At 45.3% G+C, this 23,699-nt stretch overlaps 1 protein-coding gene across 2 annotated transcripts; it reads right to left on the bottom strand.

The window, feature by feature from the left end:
- Nucleotides 1–23,658, bottom strand: MED17 (mediator complex subunit 17). 2 transcript variants are annotated; one of them, XM_030559581.1, is made up of 12 exons: nt 23,326–23,656; nt 22,255–22,421; nt 21,243–21,462; nt 18,991–19,127; nt 18,808–18,892; nt 16,284–16,436; nt 15,246–15,376; nt 6,382–6,566; nt 5,453–5,590; nt 3,096–3,213; nt 1,452–1,611; nt 1–469 (listed from the first exon to the last, which is right to left on the bottom strand). In XM_030559581.1, the coding sequence occupies exons 1-12, from the start codon at nt 23,561–23,563 to the stop codon at nt 264–266; spliced, it is 1,938 nt and encodes a 645-aa protein (XP_030415441.1). In that variant the 5' UTR covers nt 23,564–23,656; the 3' UTR covers nt 1–263. The 2 variants fall into 2 exon arrangements, with proteins under 2 accessions (XP_030415441.1, XP_030415450.1); XM_030559590.1 differs by lacking the exon at nt 1,452–1,611 and having other exon boundaries at nt 23,326–23,658.
- Nucleotides 23,659–23,699: the final 41 nt, after the last annotated feature.

The raw sequence follows: 23,699 nt of genomic DNA, 5'->3' as shown, positions 1-23,699 counted from the left end.
TAGAAAAATAAGGTAATATTTTAATGGTATTTTTAATTGAAAGGAACATTTTAAAAAAATCACATTTATTTCACATAGCAAGTAACAGTTCTGACATAATCACAATAGATACATATCTATAAAGAACTGCAAAACTGAACACTTCTGCATTGTTTTCTATTTTCATGTATTGTCTCCCAGGGGAGGTTTCCCCTTGTTGTGATTGTTGATACCACTACAAATGAGCGGCAATCCAGTGTCCTCCTTAGTAAGATGTCAGGCAATTAGCATGGAGTTAGGGCAGCCATGAGGAGCTCCAATTTATATACAAAGTTACGCCCTTCCATTTTATTCCACTGAACTTCCCTGAATGGCCCACGAAGATGGTTCCATTTACTGTCTTGTAGCACATCACTTTTGGGGAGGTCTTTGCACTGACACCGTGGAAACTGAACCATAACTTTGCTTCCACTTTCAGGACCATTACGTACTGCAATGAATAGAAAATACATAAGCATAAAGCCTTTACAGTTTTTTAATTCATCATATTAAATAGCTCTATACGTAGTACACTAGCAGTATATTTTCCCTTTAAGTACATTTCCATATTGTAACTAAATAAAAAAACTAATTAAAACACTATTATGCCTAATGAAGTCTTCTTCTGACTTACTCTCAAGGTTTCCCATTTTCCCTGCACGTTTTCATTGCTCTTTTGCACTACATTTTCCTGGTCAGAGCAAATCAATAGTCAACAACTGTGTTCAGGAGAGTTCAATGAGAACAGGAATACTAACATTTTTCCACCAATTCCCACTGAGCTTTATCCAAAGTCTGAATCTTAGGAATGTATTTGTGTGCCTTCTCAAGAAGATTTTATAGATGAATTCTTTTCCAGTGTACTCATCTGATGTAATCTTTCAAAGAGACAATTATGAAGTCTCCCAACATTTTTGTTACATCTACTATCAGAGAGATCTTTGCAATTCCTTTTTAAAGTACCGTGGGAGTCTAGCCTCTCTAACATAGTATAGGCAAACTGATTCAGTGAGGGGGCAAAGCTTTTCAGTGAAGCATTACAGTGCATATGGAAGCATAAGGACTAACGATCGGAGCACAAGACCAGGAATGATCAATTCTAGCGGACTTATACTACGTGTAATGGAAACATAATGAAACGTATCTTAAACATGCAACTATCTATTTCTCCTGCATTTAGTACAGAACAAATCTGAAAACAGTATTTTTAAGCTTTAAGCCAATTACCCCACATACTAAACAGCAATGAGTAGCAGACTTGATTGAACCAGTACTTTGCATAGATGTCAATTCTACTCATAAAATAAAAAGTTTGTTTATAAATTACTTTGTTATATAATGATGCCATAAACTCTCAGGATTGATTCTATAATCAAACTGTTAGAAAGTCTATAGTTCTCATACATTTCTATTATAATCATACAAAATTCTACCTGAAATAGCATAGTCTCCACTTGGCGATGCCACAGTTATTGCTGATGCATTGCCGATACTCTCTACTGGTCCCAGACCCACATGATTACTGAAACTTAACACGTGCCATCCCATAACTTTAGCCAGCTGCTGAACTGCATGTACTTGATGTTGGGACATCTGAAAGAAGATGGAGGTTTAGGTTCTTTTTATCTTTGTCTCTTGCTGTTTTTGTTGTACTTGGTTCCTATTCTTTTTTTCCTGGCCTTAGTCCTTTTAAAAAAAGTGATTTCCACCTCAAATGCACCAACCCATTTCAGAAAAATTGGTAATTTTACAGAAATACTTCAATACATATAATAGCAAGTAGAAATTTGCCTTTATATATGCCTGTTACTAGCTCATTTGGGGATGGAGAAGATAGAGGTATTCAGTATACACAAGCTATGCAGTTCAATAGATCTAACACTCTTTAAAACTTATAGTTTTTGTGAGGTTCTCTTACAAGTTCTGTTTTTTAAACTAACACAAGTCTCTAAAGCTACTCAAAAATCTTGTATATGGGTAAGGTTTCAGAAGTGTCCTTCCTCTACTCACACATCCAATTGAGAGAGACCTAACCCTTTTTGTAAAGCATTTTCAGGATATTATGCAGAAAAGTGGTAATGAATCATTCCTACATGGCAAATTTGGGAAGAGAAGAGTTGGGGTTATCAAACACACTTTACACCTGTGTAACATTTTAGTGAAAATACAGCAATTGTTTATAAGAAAAAGCATTTTAGCTTGCTTTTAATATTATTTATTTGTTGGAAAGGGAGTAGCCAATGCCATGTAACCAGCCAGGTCTCTGTGAACCAGTTTGAAAACCACTTTATTAGAGGAAAATGATACCTCCCTCAACAGAATCTGTTCCAAATTGTTTTCTTTGACTGAGAGTTCCACATTATAAACTGTAAAAAGGCAAATGATCTATAAATTAATGCAATACCTGCATCTTTACTACACAATGTGTATTGGACAGTGTCACATTTAAACAAAAACAACAAGACTCGTTGTAAACAGTTAAGAAACCGCAGTTCATTCAAATGTCAGCTGATTTAGTAATGTCACATGCACAATTAGAAACCCTGACACAATGTTGAAAGTGATGTTAATTAAGGGCATGTTAGCTATTAAGAACTCTACTCCTGATGAGGTTTGGCTAGAACAAGTTTGTTTTACATAAAAATACCTTAGTGTCTGACATGGCTCCCAACAATTAAGTAGAATCTTATGATTAAGAAAAGCAGCATGCTTCTTAGATCAGCACTGTGTTCTGAAGGCTCACATGGTGAATAGCACAAACAATGCATTTAAATGTATTTCAAATGAACTTCTTTGTTAGTATTTCTGAATTCACATCCACCTGGCTAAAATGTGATACAGTTCCCACAGTCGATACACAAACATTTCTTTATGAAGAATGTGGTCAATCATCACTACCTGAAAAATTATTGGCATTCTTGTCTGCACATGTGGAATTTCTACATAGTTTCTTTCTGACAATAAATAATACTTTTGTTTCAAATACACTCATGCTACCTATTACTGTTCATCCCAATTGCAGACACAAGACAAACACATGTAAGTAAAAAAATCCCAGGAATTGAACAGGAGTTTACCTGAGATAGAAGGAAATCCTGTAATTCTTGCTCTTGATGGGACAAGGTAATAACTCTTCCATCTCTGTGTACTACCCTGATCTGTTCAACTCCAATGTTCAGCTGTAGCTGAATGGACCTTTTAAACAAAGAGATACAATCGGTATATTTATTGAAAAATCTAGAAGTTGGCAGTTCAGAAGTACATTAATAAAAGTCCCTATTTAAAAAGTCACTTTTAAAAGCATCTTACACATGGTAAAGAACAACCAATAGGAAACTACCAGCTTGATACTCCCATAGTCTTGATTAGGACAGACACGGAAAACAGTTTCTATCTGAATGAATAACAAAGCATGAACCTTGTTAGAGATGATAATATAGTACTGAGGCCTGTTTATTAGTCGGAAATAGAATTTGGGGTTTTGTTTGCCTGTTTGACTTTTGATATTCTTATATCCTTACTAACCTATGTGAATAAGAAACAAAGACACTGTGTGTTGCTTCTGCCTACAACCAGATGGGGTTTTTTGTATAATGAGAAAAGATAAGAAACAGAGCGAATGTGTTGTATGGTGGGTGTTTAATATATGACTGCCTCGACTCCCAGTTGGGAGGGGCAGTATAAGAAACACTAAAAAACAAAGAAAAGGTAGCCTTGGCCAATACACGTCCTTACTCCCCACCCCTCCTATGGGGTACAAAAGAGGTGGTACCGAAGCCCAGAGACTCAAGACTCTCCAAAATGGAACATAACCATAAACTGTAAGGGGTGGTACCAGGGGTGAGTATGACAGGTATAATTAAGCCTGTTAAGAAGGTGGTGGTGGGGAAAAAAGAAAAGCTCTCCTAGTGCAAAGAGCAGGGATTATGCTTGTTTGGTATCCACAATAAACATAGCATTGCCTGCACTTCGGACTCCGGCCTTCTGCTTTCTGTCTGTGTGACAAGAAACAAGGGCGGGCAAGGGAGCCCTAACAAACCTTTCAAGGTTGCTTGGTAAATTCTAAAAATATTTTGGTTAACTGAGAACAGTGGATGTGGTTTATCATCAGAGATGTAGGTGACATAACATGCATCCTCCCTCTCTCCCAGCGAGCTCTATTCTTGTCAATATCAGTCCCACTCTAGCTAGTAAGATTCCTATTCGCTAAAGTGCTCCAAGAACACAGAAACTCATCAACTGCAATTTCCTGTCAACTTAAAAGAACAGAGACAGCAGAGGGTGAAGACCCAGACAAGCCACATGGGACTCTTCTGTGCTCTCAATAAATTCAGTGTCACCCAATATAGCACAGAACTGAGGACTTACCAGCACGGCAACTGGAAACAAAGTAACTAAACCAGTTGTAATTCATGCCTTTAATTATTTAAGTGCAAGTCTGTGTGTGGACATTTAATTCTGAAATATGAATGTCTATTTTGGTGCAAGTCTATGTATAGACACCTGTATTACAGAACTGAATGTTCAGACACAGAATTGCACTGAAATAATTAAAGGCATGAATTACAAGTGATTATTTTAGTTCCAGTTTCCATATAGACAAGCCCACAGATTTTAACAAGGTTGCATCTGTTGGTTCAGAGATCTAGCAGTTTCTCCAGCCCACTAGTGTGGAAGTAGAGGAAAGCATTTTAAAGACACTTTTAGTAACTTGGCCCAACATTTGACTCTTCCCCTAAAGCAGAGGTCCCCAACACAGTGCCCGTGGGCATCATGGTGCCTGCCGGGGCGTCTAAGTGTGCCCGCGTACTGGCCAGTGGATGAGCATCTGCCGAAATGCTGCCGATAAGCAGCGTCATCCAGAGGAGTTGTCACTGAAATGCCACCAATTTTCAGCGGAGATGCCTCTGGATGCTGCTGCCTGTCAGTGGCAACACCTGTTGACGTTGCCACTTGTCGGTGGCATTTTGGCGGATGCTTGTCCATTGCCACAGTCCTCTGTGGCTCGTCAACTGGCGCCTGCCAGACGAAAAAGGTTCGAGACCACTGCCTAAAGGAATACGGTCACAGTCATTTGAAGAAAAAGGTAATATCTATGTACTAAATTTCCACATTAATGTAACATTTTTGCTACAGAAGGCAGACAACTTTTTAACTTTAGGGTTTCTCTTCTGAAAGCTGTTTTGACAGAGTGTTACTTTTAAGTCAAGCTTATCTCAGTCTATGAAAAGTTAAATTTTCTCTCACTCTCTGCAACCACATTCATATTCCATTCCTGAACATATAAAGCAAATACACAAATACTGGGCTCACGTTGGTTTGCCTGAAGTTGGATTGGATCTCATAGAAGCAACACAATGTTATATGTACTCAATCACCACAGCTAAAAGAGACAACTCTATCTAAGTAGAGATATTCTAGTTTTCATACTTACTTGCATATTTGCTCATACCCTTGGGAAGTTATTAGAACTTTGACACTGGATTCATAAACATCATTTATATTTGACCAATGGGCCTGAATCTGTGGATCCTCAATACGACTAGCTAGGCTGTCAATGGTTCGAGCAGTTCTAAAAAAAAACAAACAAAAAAACCCAAAAAACAGAAAAACCATACCCTGGTAATCTTTTAATTTTTTAAATTGCTTGATAGCCCTAGTTCTATTACGAGGTCCATGTCTAAAGTGGATAGGGATAATAAAATCATGGTCTAGATAGCTAGATAGTGTGTGCCACCATCTTTTCTCCAAATAAAGACAGGGTAGTGAGTAGACATCCGTTTGATCTAGCTGGTACTGTAAAGTACACTTGTGAAATAAGTTTATTTTACAAACTAAGTTTTATGACACCTAAAGCTACATTTATTTGCATTATAAGGTGAGCAGTTTGGGCACACACAAGGAGACCAAAACAGTTTTGGTGCCTGAATTGCAAAGGAAGTGTATCTGCTTAAACTTTATACTTTACATGCACCTCCAAAGATAGTCTTAAACATATGTTATTCAGCATAGAGATCAGCTATGTGTTTTTACACAGTGTACAGAAGAAAGTGCTGAAAAGGACTGAGGTAGTGCTTTTGTTAAAGCAGACACAACTATTTTATATTATAAGTATCCCGTAGAGGGATATCTTACAAGTAGTATTGAACTTTCTGTGTTTGCATTCCATGAGTGTCACTATACTCACATACTTGGAGATAGGATTTTTAATCTTAAATATTAGGCGACAATAAAACTCTTAGGAAAGCATTCTGGCATAAGAGTAATAAGTTCTGGGAACATTTTCAATAATTAATTCACAGCCCATGTGGAAAACAGCGTTAGTTTTACTACGGCTTTACCAAGAATAGCTTGTGTGCATACCTGCGTCTCAGAAAGATGTGTTTTGCCTGTTTAATGATCTTTTCCAGAAGCCCTTCATTTGGTTGTAAGGAGCTGATGTCATTTTTATCAAAAGCCTGAGGTCCTGCCATTCTCATTCTCTTATGGCCAAATGGTGCACTAGCTGGATGTGGCATCATTGTAGAACTCAAAGTTTGCTTGTGGAACTGCAACAAACAAGAGCTGTTGGGGGGGATGACTGAAGGAGAAAATAACAAAACTCAAGTGCGTGCTCTAACACATACAGCTAATCAATTATAATACACCACCACATGTTTTATAAGGACAATTTAAAAAAGTCACACTCCTGAAAAAAGTGCTGCATGCTATTTTAATACCTATAATCACAGTAATGAAAACTAAAAAGTATGCTTCATTTTTCCAGTTTTACTTTGTGCATTTGACTGCACTTTATGTACAGTCAATTTCATATTTCCCTGTATAGTCTGCTTCCCTGTTTATGTGGATCTTTCGCACAACCGGGAAGGGAAAACTAAAAGGGAGGCGGTGCTGCATTATGCATCAAGAATATATACACTAGTTCTGAGGTCCAGAAGGAAGTGAAAGGGAGACCAGCTGAAATCTCTGGATAAAGACAAAAGGGGAGAAATACAGGAGAGTGACATCATGATTAAGGGTGCACATCTGTCACAGAAGTCACAGATTCCATGACATTCCGTGACCTCTGCAACTTTGCAGCAGCTGTAGCCAGCCGCTGCTGGGGCAGTCTCGGGCCACCATGGCCTGTGGGCCCCCCCTCACTGCCCAGCAGCAGTAGTTTGGATGGGGGAGAGGCTCAGGGCTGGGGTGCGGGATGGCGCTTACCTCAAGGGGGGGGTTCTTCTTCGAGTGATTGCTCATATCCATTCCAGTTAGGTGTGCGTGCCGCGCGTGCACATTCGTCGGAAACTTTTTACCCTAGCAACTCCAGTGGGCCAGCAGGTCGCCCCCTAGAGTGGTGCCGCCATGGCGCCTGATATATACCCCTGCCGGCCCACCCGCTCCTCAGTTCCTTCTTACCGCCGTGTCGGTCGTTGGAACTGTGGAGCACGGCTTTGCTGTCTTCCACGTCCCTAGCTCTCCGTCGTTGTACTGTTTATAGTTGTAGTTAGTAGTTAACTGTAGTTAGTTAAGTAGTAATATAGTAAATAGTTGTAAATAATAGTGTAAATATTTGTTAGCCGGTTTGGGCCGTAGCCCTTCCCGGCACCCGGCCCATGCCTGGTTCGCCGGGCTTCAACCAATGCGCGGCCTGTAAGAAGCTGACGCCGACCAGCGATCCCCACGACGCGTGCCTAAAGTGCCAGGGGGAATCGCACATCTCGGACAAGTGCCGCATTTGTAAGGCTTTTAAGCCTAGAACAAAGAAGGAGAGAGACCAGAGACTGAGGACTCTCCTTATGGAAGCGGCACTCGACCCGGCAGCTTCACAGACCGTCACCTCTACACCGGCACCGGGTACCGGAAAGACTCCCCGGCACCGGGTCCCGAAGCAAGGCCCTCAAAGTCTGCAACTCCATCCAGGCAGACTCGAGTGGAGCGCCCGGCACCTGCCTCTGCCGCGGCACCACCGACAGGGATCCCGTTGACTCCGGGCCCGGAGGGTCCGTCGAGTCCGGTCCCATCTAGCTCCCCCATAAGATGTGGGGTTGAGCTATTGGTCCCATCGACGCCGGAGACCTTCGCCTCGGCACGGGACCTAATTGCCCTGACTGAGCCAACTTAGCCTCCACCCCCGGTACCTCCGGTGCAGGTTGTGTCCAGAGGCAAACCGACAATGAGAGCGCCGTCTCGGGACTCACGCTCGCTGTCGAGGTCTCGTCACCGTGGTCGCTCCAGATCACGGCGCCGCTCGCAGTCCCGGCACCGCTCTCCTCGGCGGTACTGGTCATACTCGCGGCACCGGTCGTCCTCCAGGCAGTCCCGGTCTGGCTCTAGTCATCGATACCGGCACCAGGACTCTAGGAGCCGTTCCCGCCGTCGATCAGCTCCCCGGTCAACCTCCCGGCACCGAGCTGGTGGCAGGTCCCGGTCGACCTCCCGGCACCGCGTCGGCGGCAGGTCCCGGTCCCGGCACCGAGTCAGCGGCCGGTACCGGTGCTGATCCCGGCACCGAGTCCAAGACAGACCCTGGTCTCGATCCCGGCACCGGTATGACTCCCGGTATCGGTCCCCGGCACCGAGAACATCTTCGGCGCCAGGACGAGGAGATTCTTACCAGCCGCGGTCGGCCCCTCCATGGCCTTCCAGACAGCCGTCTGTGTCGTTGCAGGCGGACAGTGTTTATGCACTGGGCACAGACAGGCAAGCAGCCCTTTTTCAAGACCCTCCTCAACAGGACTAGGGACAGCAGCAGTGGGGCTTCTGGACACCCTGGGCGTATCACCAAGCCCAGGGCCCCCAACAGTTTCCTCCTAGGCCTGCGATGACGGAGCACAGGGCGCCGGAGGCATCGCTGTCTCGCCCCCCCCCCCCCCCCCCGGACGGAGAGGACGGGTCAAAACAGCAAGACCCTGAGCTCCCTCTGGAGTCAGAGGCAAGGGCTCAGACAGACCCCCCGCTGGACACTCTCTTGCCAGGGGTCCCCTCATCGTCTTCTCCCGATGAGGCTGTGACAGGCACCTCTTCCTCTAGCCCTCCTCCACTAGATCTCAAGGCACATCAGGACCTCCTCAGGCGCGTAGCGCAGAACTCGAGCCTGCAAGCTGAGGAGGTCTCCGAGATCGAGGATCCCGTCGTCAGCATCCTCTCCTCTGATGCTCCCACCAGGGTCGCCCTGCCCTTTATTTGGACGATCCAGGCCAACGCCAATACGATCTGGCAATCGCCGGCCTCCATCCCCCGTACTGCACGGGGCGTCGAGCGGAAGTACATGGCCCCCTCCAAGGGCTATGAGTACCTCCATGTTCACCCGACACCGTGCTCCCTCGTGGTGCAGTCGGTGAACGAGAGGGAGCATCATGGACAAGAAGCCCCAGCTCCCAAATCCAAGGAGGCCAGGCGTATGGACCTCCTCGGCCGCAAGGTCTATTCGGCGGGGGCCCTTCAGCTCAGGGTGTCCAACCAGCAAGCCCTTCTTAGCCGCTATGCCTTTAACTCTTGGGTGGCAGCGGATAAGTTTAAAGAGCTGTTGCCACAGGAGGCGCGTCAAGAATTTGCGGCAATTCTTGACGAGGGCAAGAAGGTTGCAAGAATCTCGTTGCAGGCCTCCTTGGACGCTGCAGACTCGGCTGCTCGTACCCTCACCTCGGGGGTGACAATGCGCCGCATCTCCTGGCTTCAGGTTTCTGGCCTTCCACCGGAGCTCCAATACACCATCCAGGACCTCCTGTTCGAAGGCCAGGGCCTGTTCGCAGAGAAGACAGACCCCAGACTAAAAAGTCTAAAGGACAATCGGGTCATTATACGCTCCCTTGGGATGCACACACCCGGGACACAACGCAGACCCTTCCGGCCGCAACAGCAGCAGCAACGCCGGCCGTACCCACAGTTCCGCCAGCGGCAGGACCTCAATAGGCGCCGCGGCAGAAATGGAAGGCGCAGACAGTCGGGCAATCAAGGGGGGCAGAACCAAAGCTCCTCTAAAGCCCCACCTGGACCCAAACCTTCGTTTTGAAGGTGCGCCCGAGGACGTAGTACCACTTTCCCCCACGGATCCTTCCCTCCCCGTTTTCCAACCGCCTTTCGTTTTTCCTCCAGGCGTGGACCCAAATAACATCGGACCGCTAGGTCTTATGCACGGTGCAGACGGGATACCGTCTGCAGTTTATGTCTCTTCCTCCCTCCCGCCCCCCACCCTCGTCCCTCTTCAGGGACCCCTCTCACGAGCAATTCCTCCGCCAGGAGGTGCAGACGCTCCTCGACAAAGGAGCCATAGAGGCGGTTCCGGAGAACGAGAAGGGCAAGGGGTTTTATTCCCACTACTTTCTGATCTCCAAGGCCAAGGGAGGCCTCAGACCCATCCTCGACCTGCGGGAACTCAACATATATCTGGTGAAGTTGAAGTTCTGCATGGTATCCCTGGGGACCATTATCCCATCTCTGGATCCTGGAGACTGGTATGCCGCCCTCGACATGCTGGACGCTTATTTTCATATCACCATATGGCCACACCACAGACGTTTCCTTCGGTTCGTGGTCGACCGCCATTACTACCAATTCGCGGTACTCCCATTTGGCCTCTCTACGGCCCCGAGGGTATTCACCAAATGTATGGCTGTCGTTGTCGCACATCTTCGACGCAGTCGCATTCACGTGTTCCCTTACCTCCACGATTGGCTGATTCGGGGCACCTCAGAGCTGCAGGTCCGCAGCCACGTCCGCAGGATCACTGGCCTGTTTACTACCTTGGGCCTCATGATCAACGTGGACAAGTCCACTCTGCTCCCCTCGCAGAGGGTAGAGTTCATTGGGGCCGTCCTGGGCTCCACCTTGGCCAGGGCCCTTCTACCGTTGCCTAGGTTCCAGTCGCTGTCGACCATCGTTCAGCGCTTGCTGGCGGCTCCCCTGACCTCTATAAGGACATGCCTAACCCTGTTAGGCCACATGGCGGCCTGCACGTTTGTGACAGGATATGCACGGCTCTGCATGAGGTCCCTCCAATCTTGGCTCATCGCACAATACCGGCCGACCAGACAGTCGCTAGACATGCTTGTCACAATCCCCCAGGGGGTGTTGGATTCCCTCGGCTGGTGGCTAGACCAGTCCGTCGTGTGTGCGGGGCTCCCATTTCACCTACCCCAGCCCTCGGTGTCCCTAACAGATGCCTCAGATCTCGGCTGGGGGGCCCACCTGGGAACTCTGAGAACACAGGGCCTGTGGTCCCCACAGGAGGTGGATCTACACATCAACATGCGGGAGTTGAGAGCGGTCCACCTTGCTTGTCAAACGTTCTGTCACCAGCTTCGAGGTCGTTGTGTCGCGGTATTCACCGACAACACGACGACCATGTACTATATCAACAAGTAGGGCGGCACCAGATCCTCTCCCCGATGTCATGAGGCGATGCGACTCTGGGACTTTTATATAGCCCACTCCCTTCACCTCACGGCTTCCTTCCTCCCCGGAGTACGGAACACGCTGGCAGACCGCCTGAGCAGATCCTTCCTCGCGCACGAGTGGTCCCTCCGCCCGGACGTCGCCCTCTCGATCTTCCAGAGATGGGGTTGTCCCCGTGTGGACCTCTTCGCCTCCGGGGGAACAGGAAATGCCAGGCGTTCTGCTCCTTTCAGGGCTGGGAACCCGGGTCTATAGCGGACGCCTTCCTTATTCCGTAGATGACCCACTTGTTCTACGCGTTCCCTCCGTTCCCACTAGTCCACAAGGTCCTTCTGAAGGTACACAGGGACAGGGCCCATGTCATTATGGTAGCCCCAGTGTGGCCCAGGCAGCATTGGTACCCCATGTTGCTGGACCTGGCCATAGCCAACCCAGTCCCCCTGCCCCTTCACCCAGACCTGATCACCCAGGACCACGGTATTCTCTGTCACCCGGACCTCCAGTCGCTGCACCTAGCAGCGTGGCTCCTGCGTGGCTGACCGGATCCGAGTTACGCTGCTCTACCCCGGTACGTGAGGTACTCTTGGGCAGCAGGAAGCCTTCCACTAGAGCGACGTACTCGGCCAAGTGGAAGCGTTTCTCCTGTTGGTGCACGGAGAGGGGGTTCCTCCCTATGGAAGTTTCGGTCGCCAATATATTGGACTATATTTGGTCCCTCAAGCAACAGGGCCTGGCGATATCGTCCCTTTGGGTTCACCTGGCGGCTATCTCCACCTTTCACCCGGGTGGGGATGGCCGCTCCGTTTTCTCTCACCCGACGGTGACTAGGTTCCTTAAGGGGCTGGAACGTCTATACCCCAACGTCCGACCCCCTGCCCCTACCTGGGATCTTAACCTGGTTCTGACTAGGCTCATGGGGCCTCCCTTTGAGCCGTTAGCGACTTGCTCCCTGCTCTATCTTTCTTGGAAGACTGCCTTTCTAGTAGCCATTACCTCAGCTAGACGGGTGTCGGAACTCCGGGCGCTCACAGTAGATCCCCCGTATATGGTCTTCCATAAAGATAAGGTGCAGCTGAGACCGCACCCTGCCTTTCTCCCCAAGGTGGTCTCAGCCTTTCACGTCAACCAGGAAATCTTCCTCCTGGTTTTTTTCCCGAAGCCTCATTCCTCACGCAGGGAGCAACAACTCCACTCGTTTGATGTCCGTCGGGCTCTCGCGTTTTATGTGGAGAGGACCAAACCCTTCCGCAAATCCCCCCAGCTTTTCGTGGCAGTAGTGGACCGCGTTAAGGGGCTTCCCATTTCCTCGCAGAGGTTATCCTCGTGGGTAACGTCCTGTATCAGGACCTGCTATGACTTGGCTCACATTCCTACGGACCGTGTGACTGCACACTCTACCAGGGCGCAGGCGTCGTCGTTGGCTTTCCTCGCCCGCGTGCCCATCCAGGAGATCTGTCGGGCAGCGACCTGGTCATCGGTCCACACCTTTGCTGCCCACTACGCTCTGGTCCAGCAGTCCAGAGAGGACGCGGCCTTCGGATCTGCAGTGCTCCATGCCGCGACTTCTCACTCCGACCCCACCGCCTAGGTATGGCTTGGGATTCACCTAACTGGAATGGATATGAGCAATCACTCGAAGAAGAAAAGACGGTTACTCACCTTTGTAACTGTTGTTCTTCGAGATGTGTTGCTCATATCCATTCCACACCCGCCCTCCTTCCCCACTGTCGGAGTAGCCGGCAAGAAGGAACTGAGGAGCGGGTGGGCTGGCAGGGGTATATATCAGGCGCCATGGCAGCGCCACTCTAGGGGGTGACCTACCGGTCCACTGGAATTGCTAGGGTAAAAAGTTTCCGACGAACGTGCACGCACGGCGCGCACACCTAACTGGAATGGATATGAGCAACACATCTCGAAGAACAACAGTTACAAAGGTGAGTAACCGTCTTTTTCCCTGGAAGTGGCCAGCATGTCCCTGCAGCTCCTAGGTGGAGGGGCCAGGAGGCCCGGCGTGCTGCCCCTGCCTGCAGGCACCACCCCCACAGCTCCCATTGGCTATGCTTCCTGGCCAATGGAAGCTGCGGCACCAGCACTAGTGGTGGGGGCAGTGTGCAGAGCCCCACTGGCCGTCCCTCTCCCTAGGAGCTGCAGGGACATGTCAGCTGCTTCTGGGGAGCTGCGCAGACCTGGGTAGGGAGCCTGCCAGCCCTGCCAATCTTCCCCTCCCAGCACCAGCGGGGGTCCCGGGCCAGGCACTGCCACCCCTCATCTCCTCAGCACCTGCAGAGGTCCCAGGCCACCTCTCTCTGCCCCGCACTACCCGCGGCCCAAGTTTTAGTTAGGGGATATATTAGAAGTCATGGACAGGTCACGGGCTGTGAATTTTGGTTTACTGCCAGTGAGCTGTCCGTGACTTTTACTAAAAATACCCAGGACTAAAACAGCCTTAATCATGATAAAAGTCTGCTATGGACTAACAACATCAGGAAGAGGAAGTGGATGAGGCATTTCTAGAACAAACAACAGAAATAACCAGCACACAAGATCTAATAGTAATGGGCGGGAATAAGTGCCCAAATGTCTGTTACAATAGTAGTATGATAACACACAAAATTTCCCATAAGTTCTTGGAGAGTCCTGGGTACAACTTTTTGTTTCAGAAAGTACAGGAAGCAACTGGAGGATAGCCATGTTAGATTTGATTCAGACCAATACGGAGGAGTTGGTTGCAAATCTGAAGGTGGAAGTCAATTTGGGTGAAAGTGATCATGAGATGATCCATTTCATAAGTCTAAGGAAAGCAAAGAGTAAGAGCAGCAGAATAAGGACAATGGACATTGAAAAAAATAGACAAACTCAGAGAACCCATAGGAATGAAAATGGGAAGAAACTAAGGGATAAAAGAAGTTCAGGAGAGCTGGCAGTTTCTCAAAGAGACAACATTAAAGGCACAACTGAAAACTATTCCGATGTGAAGGAAAGATATCAAGAATAGTAAGAGGCCAATATGGCTCCATCAAGAGCTCTTAAATTACTAGAAAAATCAAAATGGAATCTTACAACGAAGAGAAAACATGGACAAATTGCTAAGGAGGAACACAAAAGAAGAGCACAAACATGCAGGGACAAAATCAGGCTAAGGTACAAAATGGGACATAAAAGGCAAAAGAGGTTCTTTAAATGCAGTAGGAGCAAGAGAAAGAGATGAAGAAAAGTGTAGGTTTTCTACCCCAAGGGGAAAAAGAGCCAAATAACTGAGGACATCAAGAAGGCTGAGGTGTGTAACACCTATTTTGCTTCAGTATTCACTGGAACCATGGTGCTGATGATGCACACATCCTGGGCATATGATCTCAGAACTTTCTAGAGTAGAAAGTTCTATTCTTTTTTAAGGTTGTGCATGTCCTTGTGTGTCCCTTGCCCCCAAAGAGATATAAGGGGGCACAGCCTCAACAATGCAGCTCCTTCTAATAAACCAAGAATTTATAGTAAGACTCCAGAAGATGAAAAAGAGGAATGGGGAGAAAGATCTCAAAAGAACCAGAGTTATGGTAAATAACTGTTCTTTCTACTTTAAGCACTGCCTGCATGGACCATTCTCCTGAAATAAGCATCCATCTTAGAGGCTACATCCAGGAAACAATACCCCATGAAGGTCCAAGTGGAACTCCTGGTACCAGCTCTGCATATCTACACAATGATGGCATTTCTCAGACATGCAACAGAGGCTGCCTTATACAGGTGGATAGAAAATGACTGGCCTCTGGCAGTATTATAGTAATATGATGTGCTCAGAGACTATGAATGGGAAAAAAGAGAACTTCAGTGTCCAACTAAAAATGCATTACCTCTCTGATCAGCTGATGCAAATTGTGTTCCAGAACATAGAGGTGATCCTCCGGACTTTGTTTTTCAGAAGCAGCTTTTTGGGATTTCTTATCATTAGAAGAGTGACACAAAGAAATAGACAACTGCAAACCTGTATAAAGCAAATGAAAAGCAAAACCACTGTCAACTTTTTCATGCTAAGTAGAAACAAGACAGAATAATTTATTCTTCCCTTTCCCTTATCCCATTTCAGAATCTTTAGCTCTGCAATCAATGCTGTTTCCAAGAAATTCAAACAAATAATCATGACACACTGTGCAAACCAGAAAAGAAAACAATATATAATTAATAAAGTGCCCAGGGATTAACTAGTGACTTAATAGGTTTTTTTCATTTATAATTCCTTATCAAGTGAAGAAAAGGAACGTCTCCTAAGAGCGAGACCCTGCAGCATATTGGGGAAAAAATAATTCTCATATCACCCAGTTCACCAACCATTATATTTTTGAAGCAATCCAAAAAAATCTTCAAAAGATGGGAGTCACAACCACCCTTAGCAGGGGTGGGGCATTCCCAAGGCAACTCTGAGCACAGAGGATGCTTTCAGAGACCCCATATTGTTGGACCAGCCTGATTAAAGGGTATTAGACTTAGCTCTATTCAGGTACCATTAACACAAGTCAATCAGAAGTCTTGTAGTCTCCCATAAACCTGCTTCTGGAGAGGACCGATAAAGCCTCAAATTCCAATCCCCACCAGGTGGTGCACTGGACTATCACAACTTTTGTTGTTGCTACCAGTACTACTGAAATAATACAAGTGCACCATGAGAGTCATTTTAAAAAGAACAACTCTTTAGTCAGAAAAGATCCTATGCATAATGTGGTTTCCAGGGAAGTCTTACTTTTAATTCAATTCTTAATTTGGTCTAAGTACAGAAACAAGGAGGTCAATTGACCTTGCCTAAACTTTGAATTGTATGAAGTTTAAGTCTGGATTAAAACAGACAATTCTGTGCATTCCATGTTCCATGACAAGAGTCTCGCAAGGTTTCCTACCTGGAAAAGGTTGAGAGATGATCTGGTTCTTCACAACAATGTGAGGAATTTGTGATTTAATTTGAACAGCTTCTCGAGACAGCTGAGCAAATATTTCTTTACATAAGAGAACATTTTGCGCAGCCTCCAGTTTTGTCTGCCAATGTGGAGCACCTGAAAAACACAAGCCATCCAATTTTTCAAAGAAACAAGAAGCAACCCATTTCACTAATTCAGATGTCAGCTGTTAGAGAATGACTAAAACACCAGGTGATCAATGTGACTGGAAAAATCTAGCCTGCTGTTCCCACTTGAGCTGACCCTTGTTATAATATCATCTCAATTACGTCAGTGAACACAAAACAAAATTCTAGTGAATTTTAACGATGGGCATATAGTACACTTTGATGGGCACTGTACAAACAGTTAAGATGATAATCAGTGCCTAAAAGAGATTGCAAACCGAGTAAGCTCTTTCAAAACAGCATGTTTAGACTTGCAAAATTAACTAATGCACATAAACACACACAACATTTTTTAAAATCAGGCAGGTGCTATAGTATGGATTTAGAAGCCAAAATTTAGGCTCCTATTTAAAAAACATTGGCCTGAATAAATAGACGGGCCTTATGCCCTGAACACAAAGATTACCGTACAAGATCAGACCAGTGGTCTATCCAGTACAGTGTTCTGTCATGAGTGGCCAGCATCAAGTTTCTTTCTAAGCCCAAAACTTAGTGACTGGCTTCTGAAGCATGAAATCTCATGTCAGTTTGAAATTGTGGCGGCCGTTCACAAAAACATCTAATTTTTTTTTTTTAATTCTGCTAAGCTTTTAGATTCACTGATATCTTATGGCAAGAAATTCCACAGATTCTGTAAGTGTTAGAAAAAACATTTCCTCTTATGAGTTTTTAATGTATCATCTTTCATTCAGACTGGATGTCCTCTTGGGCTTGTATTATGAGAAAAGGTAAATAGGAGCATCCAATTCACCTGCTTTATACTTCTATTGCCCTTATAACTGTCTCCTCACTAGACTTAACTACCAATGTTTTCACGCTCTCCCTGCCTCTCGTACTTTTTATTGCTCACCTTTAAATCTCTTCTAATCATTCTAAAGCTTTTTTGAAATGAAGTGGCCAGAACTGACTATGGTATTCCAAATGAGAGCATATCGTCAATTCACATAAACCACTGGTCTGTCAGGCAAATGGGAAAGTTAGTTCCAGCACTGAGCACTCCCCACTGAAAATGCCCTGCCCTGAAACATTTAGTTCTCAGAAATATGCAAGAATATCCAAGCTGACCTCAGCTGTCAAGAGACTGCCTCTCCCCATGCACTGGCATAAGTAGCCAGGTCCCAGACCATTCAGGACTTAATATTATCTACAAATACTTTTAATTGCACAGGCAGCTAATGCATACTTAAAGAGCTGGCGTAATATGCTCCTTTCATCAACTATTTCATGTTGTTCTCTTTAATCCTACTGTGTTTTTTCTTGCGTTTAATTAATAGCAATACAAGAGATTGATGGGATAGATTTTGTGTTCTCAATTTATAAATATCTTCTAAACACTAAATTTACAGTAGAACCTCAATTTTATGAACATTAATCTTACGAATGACCAGTTATAAAGATAATTTTTCGTGTGTGTGTGTGTGTGTGTGTGTGTGTGTGTGTGTGTGTGTGTGTGTGTGTGTGTGTGTGTGTGTAAAATCACGTAACAAAAGTGATGTTGATGAAGAACAGGTCAATATGCCTTCACATTCCAAACCTTTAGTGCACTGGAAATTGCTTTGCAACAGGTTAAAGGACAAGAAGAAATCAATGCACTGCACCTACTGTAATTTTGAGATGTTCAATTTACGAGCTCCTCAATCCCCAATTAATTTGTAAAATATGGGCTGTCCTGTTTTATATAAATAAAGCTTAAGAACTTGCTCTTAACAGATTCTGAAACAGTTTTTTAAATGGTCTGGGCTGACATCACATATCTCAATCTAAATTTTGGCTTGAAACAGAATATTAAATAAACTGAGTTACATTTTCAGGCAAAATTTAGCTATTCAGCTCCATGAACTACAGAAGACACTTGATGTGCTTCTTTCTCCATACTGCTCGTCCCCGTCAAAAGCATGATTATCTTAGTTCATCCTACTGTATACTTAGAATATTTAAAATATATATAAGTAAAATAATTTGAGAAAAAGATTTAAATGGAACCCATATTTTCAATTAACCTCAAGTTAGATGGTTGACTCTCCTCCTAAACAAAAGCCAAGCACATGCATTAGAGTCATTGAAGGAATTTTATCGCCTTCAACAGCATCATATCCACATGTACATTTTGAAGGTGTCACGTTTGCAAAGTCTCATTTTGCGTTTAGGTGAAGATTTCAGTTAAACCAAGAATGAGAAAATTATTTCCCCTTTCGTTCTTATTTTCAGATACTACTGAAATGTTTCTCCAGAATGAGAGATTCACCAATTTAGTGTCAACTGCAAACTCAGTCCTTAAGACTGGAGCTTAAAGAATGTACCTGGTTTCGATTTCGGCAGAGGTCTTTTAAACAGGTTAACTGTGCCAAGGTCACCTATGTCTGGAGCTTGCTTCTGAATAGAAACCTACACAAGAAAATGAAAAAGAATGTTAATTGTCTGGTGTTCTGTATTACAACTACATGAATAATACAGAAACTATAAAATGCATGTTTTTGGCAAACCTTTATATAGGCTGATCCCTCTAAATCACTTGGAATCTGAACATCCAAAGGACAGTAATCCTCTGGTATCTTCTTATCCAGATCAATATCTGTGTTCTTTATCACTTCAAATGTCCCATGGTGAGGGAAGAGGGATCCTAAAAAGGGTAAGAAAATATCAGGAAAACACCTAAAAACTTTCATGAGACAATGTTTTTATGGATTAGAAGTCTTCTCATCTCTGCATCATGAGAGATATTGCTTACATTTGACTAACATTGTTTCTTGGGGGAAAAAAGGTCAATTCAGTAAGATGTCTTATCTTTACCCCATAATTGTCAATCGAAGAGGCTCTACATGTTAACACAAAGAAATACAGTAGAACAATATGATCTGGGCTATATGGTTTCCTCTCTTTTTTTCTGGGCATTGGGAGAGGTAAGAGAATGAGAGGGGAGTTGTTGGGTTTAAAAGTCGTGGTACCTGTGGTTTTACTAGTAAGGGATACTGTATCTGAATATTTTACTCCCAGCTCAAAATGATCGTATTATGTTCACATAATGCTTAAAACTCTTTGGATTTCTTTTTTTAAACATAGATTATTGTACCATCTAAAAATCTGTACATTAAAGTGGTTCTTTCCTTTTGTCATGGTTCTCCGTGAACACTTACAAAAGGCCTTACCTTTAAGCACATGTATACTTATTGATTTCAAAAGGGACTATGCGTGTGTGGAGTTCATCACTTGTTTAATTACTTGCTGAATCAAGACATTAGGACATTATTAACCTTGTATGATCAACCATACAACCAACCACCTTTTGTGATTCTTACTATAACCCTTTCCCAGGTTATAGTACCTTGTATATTCTATTCAATAACATTTATAAAATCTCATTTAATATTTCATAAACTACATTTTAGTATTGTAAAGTCTGTACTTTGGAATATGAGGATTGTATATCAATTCAGAAAAAAATAAAAATGACCAAATATCTTTTACATAATTTTTACAGAACAAATCTAGATAATAGAAATCAGAGATGAAGAAAAACTACTATTCATCTAACCCACTCCAATGCAAGATTGTTCCTTAAAAGTACCTTTTCTAGTGCGCCAAACAGTCTACAGTAACTTCTCATTAACGTTGTAGTTATGTTCCTGAAAAATGCAACTTTAAGCAAAACGACATTAAGCGAATCCAATTTCGCCATAAGAATTAATTTAAAGAGGGGACATTTTTTTCACCAAAGACTAAATTTTTTTATATATATTACACACACACACACACACACACACACACACACACACACACAAGTTTTAAACAATTTAATACTGTACACAGCAATGATGATTGTGAAGCTTGGTTGAGGTGGTGGAGTCAGAGAGTGGAAGAGGGTGGGATATTTCCCAGGGAATGCCTTACGGCTAAATGATGAACTAGAACTCAGCTGAGTCCTCAAGGGTTAACACATTGTTGTTATGTAGCCTCATATTCTACAAGGCCCCGCAAATGGAGGGAGAGGAGACAACATGGCAGACAGACACAAACACCCTGTGTGTGAGAGAGAGAGATAGATGCGCATTGCCCCTTTAAGAACGCTGGCCTACTCTAAGTACCTTTTAGATCAGGAAGTCGAGACAGCAGCTGCTGCCTGCAAGCTCCTTCCATCCTGAGCCCTGTTGTCCCCGCTCCCCCCGGGAGCAGCTCCACAGAAGAGGAGAGGAGCAGCACATGGCAGTGAGGGGGGATGAACAGCTGAACTACCAGCAACTGATAGCCTACTGGGTGGCTGCTACACAGGGAACTTAGGGAGCAGGGAGCTGAAAGGAGAGCTGCCGGTTCACCCTGGTTCCAACCCCCACCAGCTAGCTGCAAAGGGCTGCTCTTCTGCAAGCAGTGGACAAAGCAGGTAGCTGCCTAACAACGTTGCACTGCGCAACTTTAAACGAGCATATTCCCTAACTGATCAGCAATGTAACAACAAAACAACTTAACCAGAACGACTTTAAGTGAGGAATTACTGTACTTCTAATGTACCAAAAATGATGCAGCTTTGTCACCATCTTTGAGATCTCAATATTAGGATGTTTCTCCTGGTATTCAGTGTAACTTCTCCTTTTAATTAGTTCCTTCACAGAACTCTTAGTTATAGTATATTACCACTTCAATCATTCCTTTCCAACTTTGCTGTTTACAATTAATTATCAAAAATTGTTTAGTGAAATAAAAGATTTAAGATTCATTCTTGATAACAGGTGACCTGCCATACCTGCACTTCTGTAGCTCAGGTCCCCAAGGATTTTGTCTCCAACTTTCCTCAGCTTCCAGTGCTGTCTCAATCTCAAGAGCTCAGAGTTGAAATCTCGTTGTCGCTTATTTTCCTGGTTTTCTGCAACTGATTTCGATAACCTTTCTGCTCCTTTCAACAGGATTTGGGCTGCTCCAGCTAATGACTTCTTCTTTGAAATTAACTGTAAAGTCTGAGGATTCTGGAAACGTGAAAATAAATTTCAATTTTGAACTGTTGTAAATATTTTTCATTTTTAAACAAATCCTCACAGTTCTAATTACTGGAAACTGGTAACTGCATCCGACGAAATGGGTATTCACCCACGAAAGCTCATGCTCGAAAACGTCTGTTAGTCTACAAGATGCCACAGGACTCTCTGCCGCTTTTACAGATCCAGACTAACACGGCTACCCCTCTGATACTTGGAAACTGGTAGTGACTAAAAGTTATCCTGCTATGCTATTTAGTAACTTATTTTGAAATTAGGCTACAGCTATACTAGAAATTTCAAAGCACTGCTGTGGGAGTGCTTTGAAGTGTGAGTGTGTTCACATGCGGTAATCCACCTTCACAAGGGGAATAGCTCTGAGCGCTGCTCTCAGCACTCGGAGTCTGTCCACACTGGTGCTTTACAGCACTCTAACTTGCTGCACTCGGGGGTGTGTGTGATTTTTTTTCACCACCCTGAGCCAGGAAGGTAGAGCACTATAAAATGTAAGTATAGACAAGCCCTTAGTTTCATATGCAGGTATCACACTACTATAACTGGCACACTTGTTGGCAGCCTCAGCAGATACATCATTGAGACTGAGCTACCCTCTCTCCCCCAGAAGTGGTCCCTCCAGTTGAAAGATGAGGCACTGTGGTAGAACAGCATGGGGAGGCTTGCACTAGGCTATATCTGTTTTATGGTTATGTAAGAAGTCCCGGTTGTATGGGATCTTCAGTATTAAGTTATCAAGATGGTATTAAGCAATAAGATGGTTTGTACCTGCTTTGGGGGAAGCGGATCCTGCACAACTGGATCCAGAGTCATGAATTTTTTATCCTTGACAATGCTGAGAACATCATAGAGAACACACATCTCAGTCAAGGCACCTCTTAAATTGTTTCTCACTGAATCCCAAGGCCAAAGGGATGGTTGAAACTTTACGAGCCCTAAAGCACAAAAACAAAACAAAGGTTTATATTCCAGTAGCAAATACAGTATCTTTACCAGACTGGTCCTTAAACTGAAGGCAGAGCATAAATAGTCTGCAAATAATCTGAAAAATCTGCATTTTAAAATATATTTTTTATTTATGTAGGTTATGTTAAATATCCTCCTCTTTTCCTAACCCAGAGAGAATAAGAATTTTATAGCCCCAGCTAGAGAGCCATAGCTTTTCAGCTCAAAATGAAGCAGCACATGCTTTTTAGTTTGGAGTCTCTGGTACACTGGTCAAATCATGTAAGTGAGAGCTGATTGAAGATCTGAACTGCTCTCAGCCTCAAATGCACAGACTAGGTTACGTTAATATAAGCTAATATAAGCCATGCAATGACAGGACACCCAAACTCACGTTTTGACCAGTATGTCTCTCCCAGGAAAGAGTTACCATGATAGTTTGCTCAGCTGAGGGAGGAAGGTATCTCATGCTACATTCAGTGTAGAACCCACCACCCTCTTACAGCTTGGTCACTAGTGGTCAGGATACCCAGGTTCAGGCAGGGCATGTACCATGACAGCTCTGGACTCTGCTGCAGGCTAGTTTAGTCCCGGAGCAGCATTTCATGAACCACTTCGTTGTACGGATCCTACCCGCTATGCCACACAGGTGGGTCTGCCAGGACCCCAGCGCCGTCAACCCGTGCAGCGCAGCGCTCGGATCAGGGCCCACACGGCAGGCCCATTAGGGGCTGGCCACAGACCACATAACGCACCGGGGCGGGCGGGCTGGACTAGTACGCTGCCCAGGGTGGACGGCTGTCCCTGGGGATCCAGGAGGGCGGCGGGGAACGCCTGGTGGGGGCGCCCAGCCGGGGGAGTCCTGCTGCCCCCGCACCCCGTTCTCTCTCTCACCCTCCTCGTCCTCGGCGTCCCCGGGCGCGGCCCAGTCGCGGGCCTGCGCCCCAGGCGGCGGCTCGTCCTCCTCGGAGCCGGAGCCCTGGCTGAAGTCGATGCGCTGCGCCAGGCGCGCCAGGTTCTGGGACATGGAGAGCGGCTGCAGGTAGGTCTCGCTGCCGTCCAGCCCCACCTCCTGCACCTGCTTCTCGCTCGCCGACTCGATGCTGATCCGCACCGCCGGCGCCCCCGACATCTTCCCGGCGGCTGGGGCGCCGCTGGCCGCAGGGGAGACTACGCAGCCCCCGCCCGAGACGAGACTGACAGGCCCCACCGAGCATGCGCACCATCACTACGGGCAGCGGCCCGGGACATACCACATAGGGGCGTGG

The sequence above is a fragment of the Gopherus evgoodei genome, chromosome 1 (assembly GCF_007399415.2).
Source record: "Gopherus evgoodei ecotype Sinaloan lineage chromosome 1, rGopEvg1_v1.p, whole genome shotgun sequence".
Taxonomy (NCBI): Eukaryota; Metazoa; Chordata; order Testudines; family Testudinidae; genus Gopherus; species Gopherus evgoodei.
Note: the sequence above shows the minus strand (reverse complement) of the source record. Positions and strands in the feature narration are given on the sequence as shown.

Excerpts from the sequence above, each read along its gene's own strand:
- MED17 (XM_030559581.1), bottom strand. The coding sequence starts at position 23,563 with ATGTCGGGGGCGCCGGCGGTGCGGATCAGCATCGAGTCGGCGAGCGAG. Across the intron at positions 5,591-6,381 it reads CACATCTTTCTGAGACGCAG|AACTGCTCGAACCATTGACA; the intron begins GTATGCACACAA and ends GTTTTTTTTTAG. Across the intron at positions 1,612-3,095 it reads AGGATTTCCTTCTATCTCAG|ATGTCCCAACATCAAGTACA; the intron begins GTAAACTCCTGT and ends ATCTTCTTTCAG.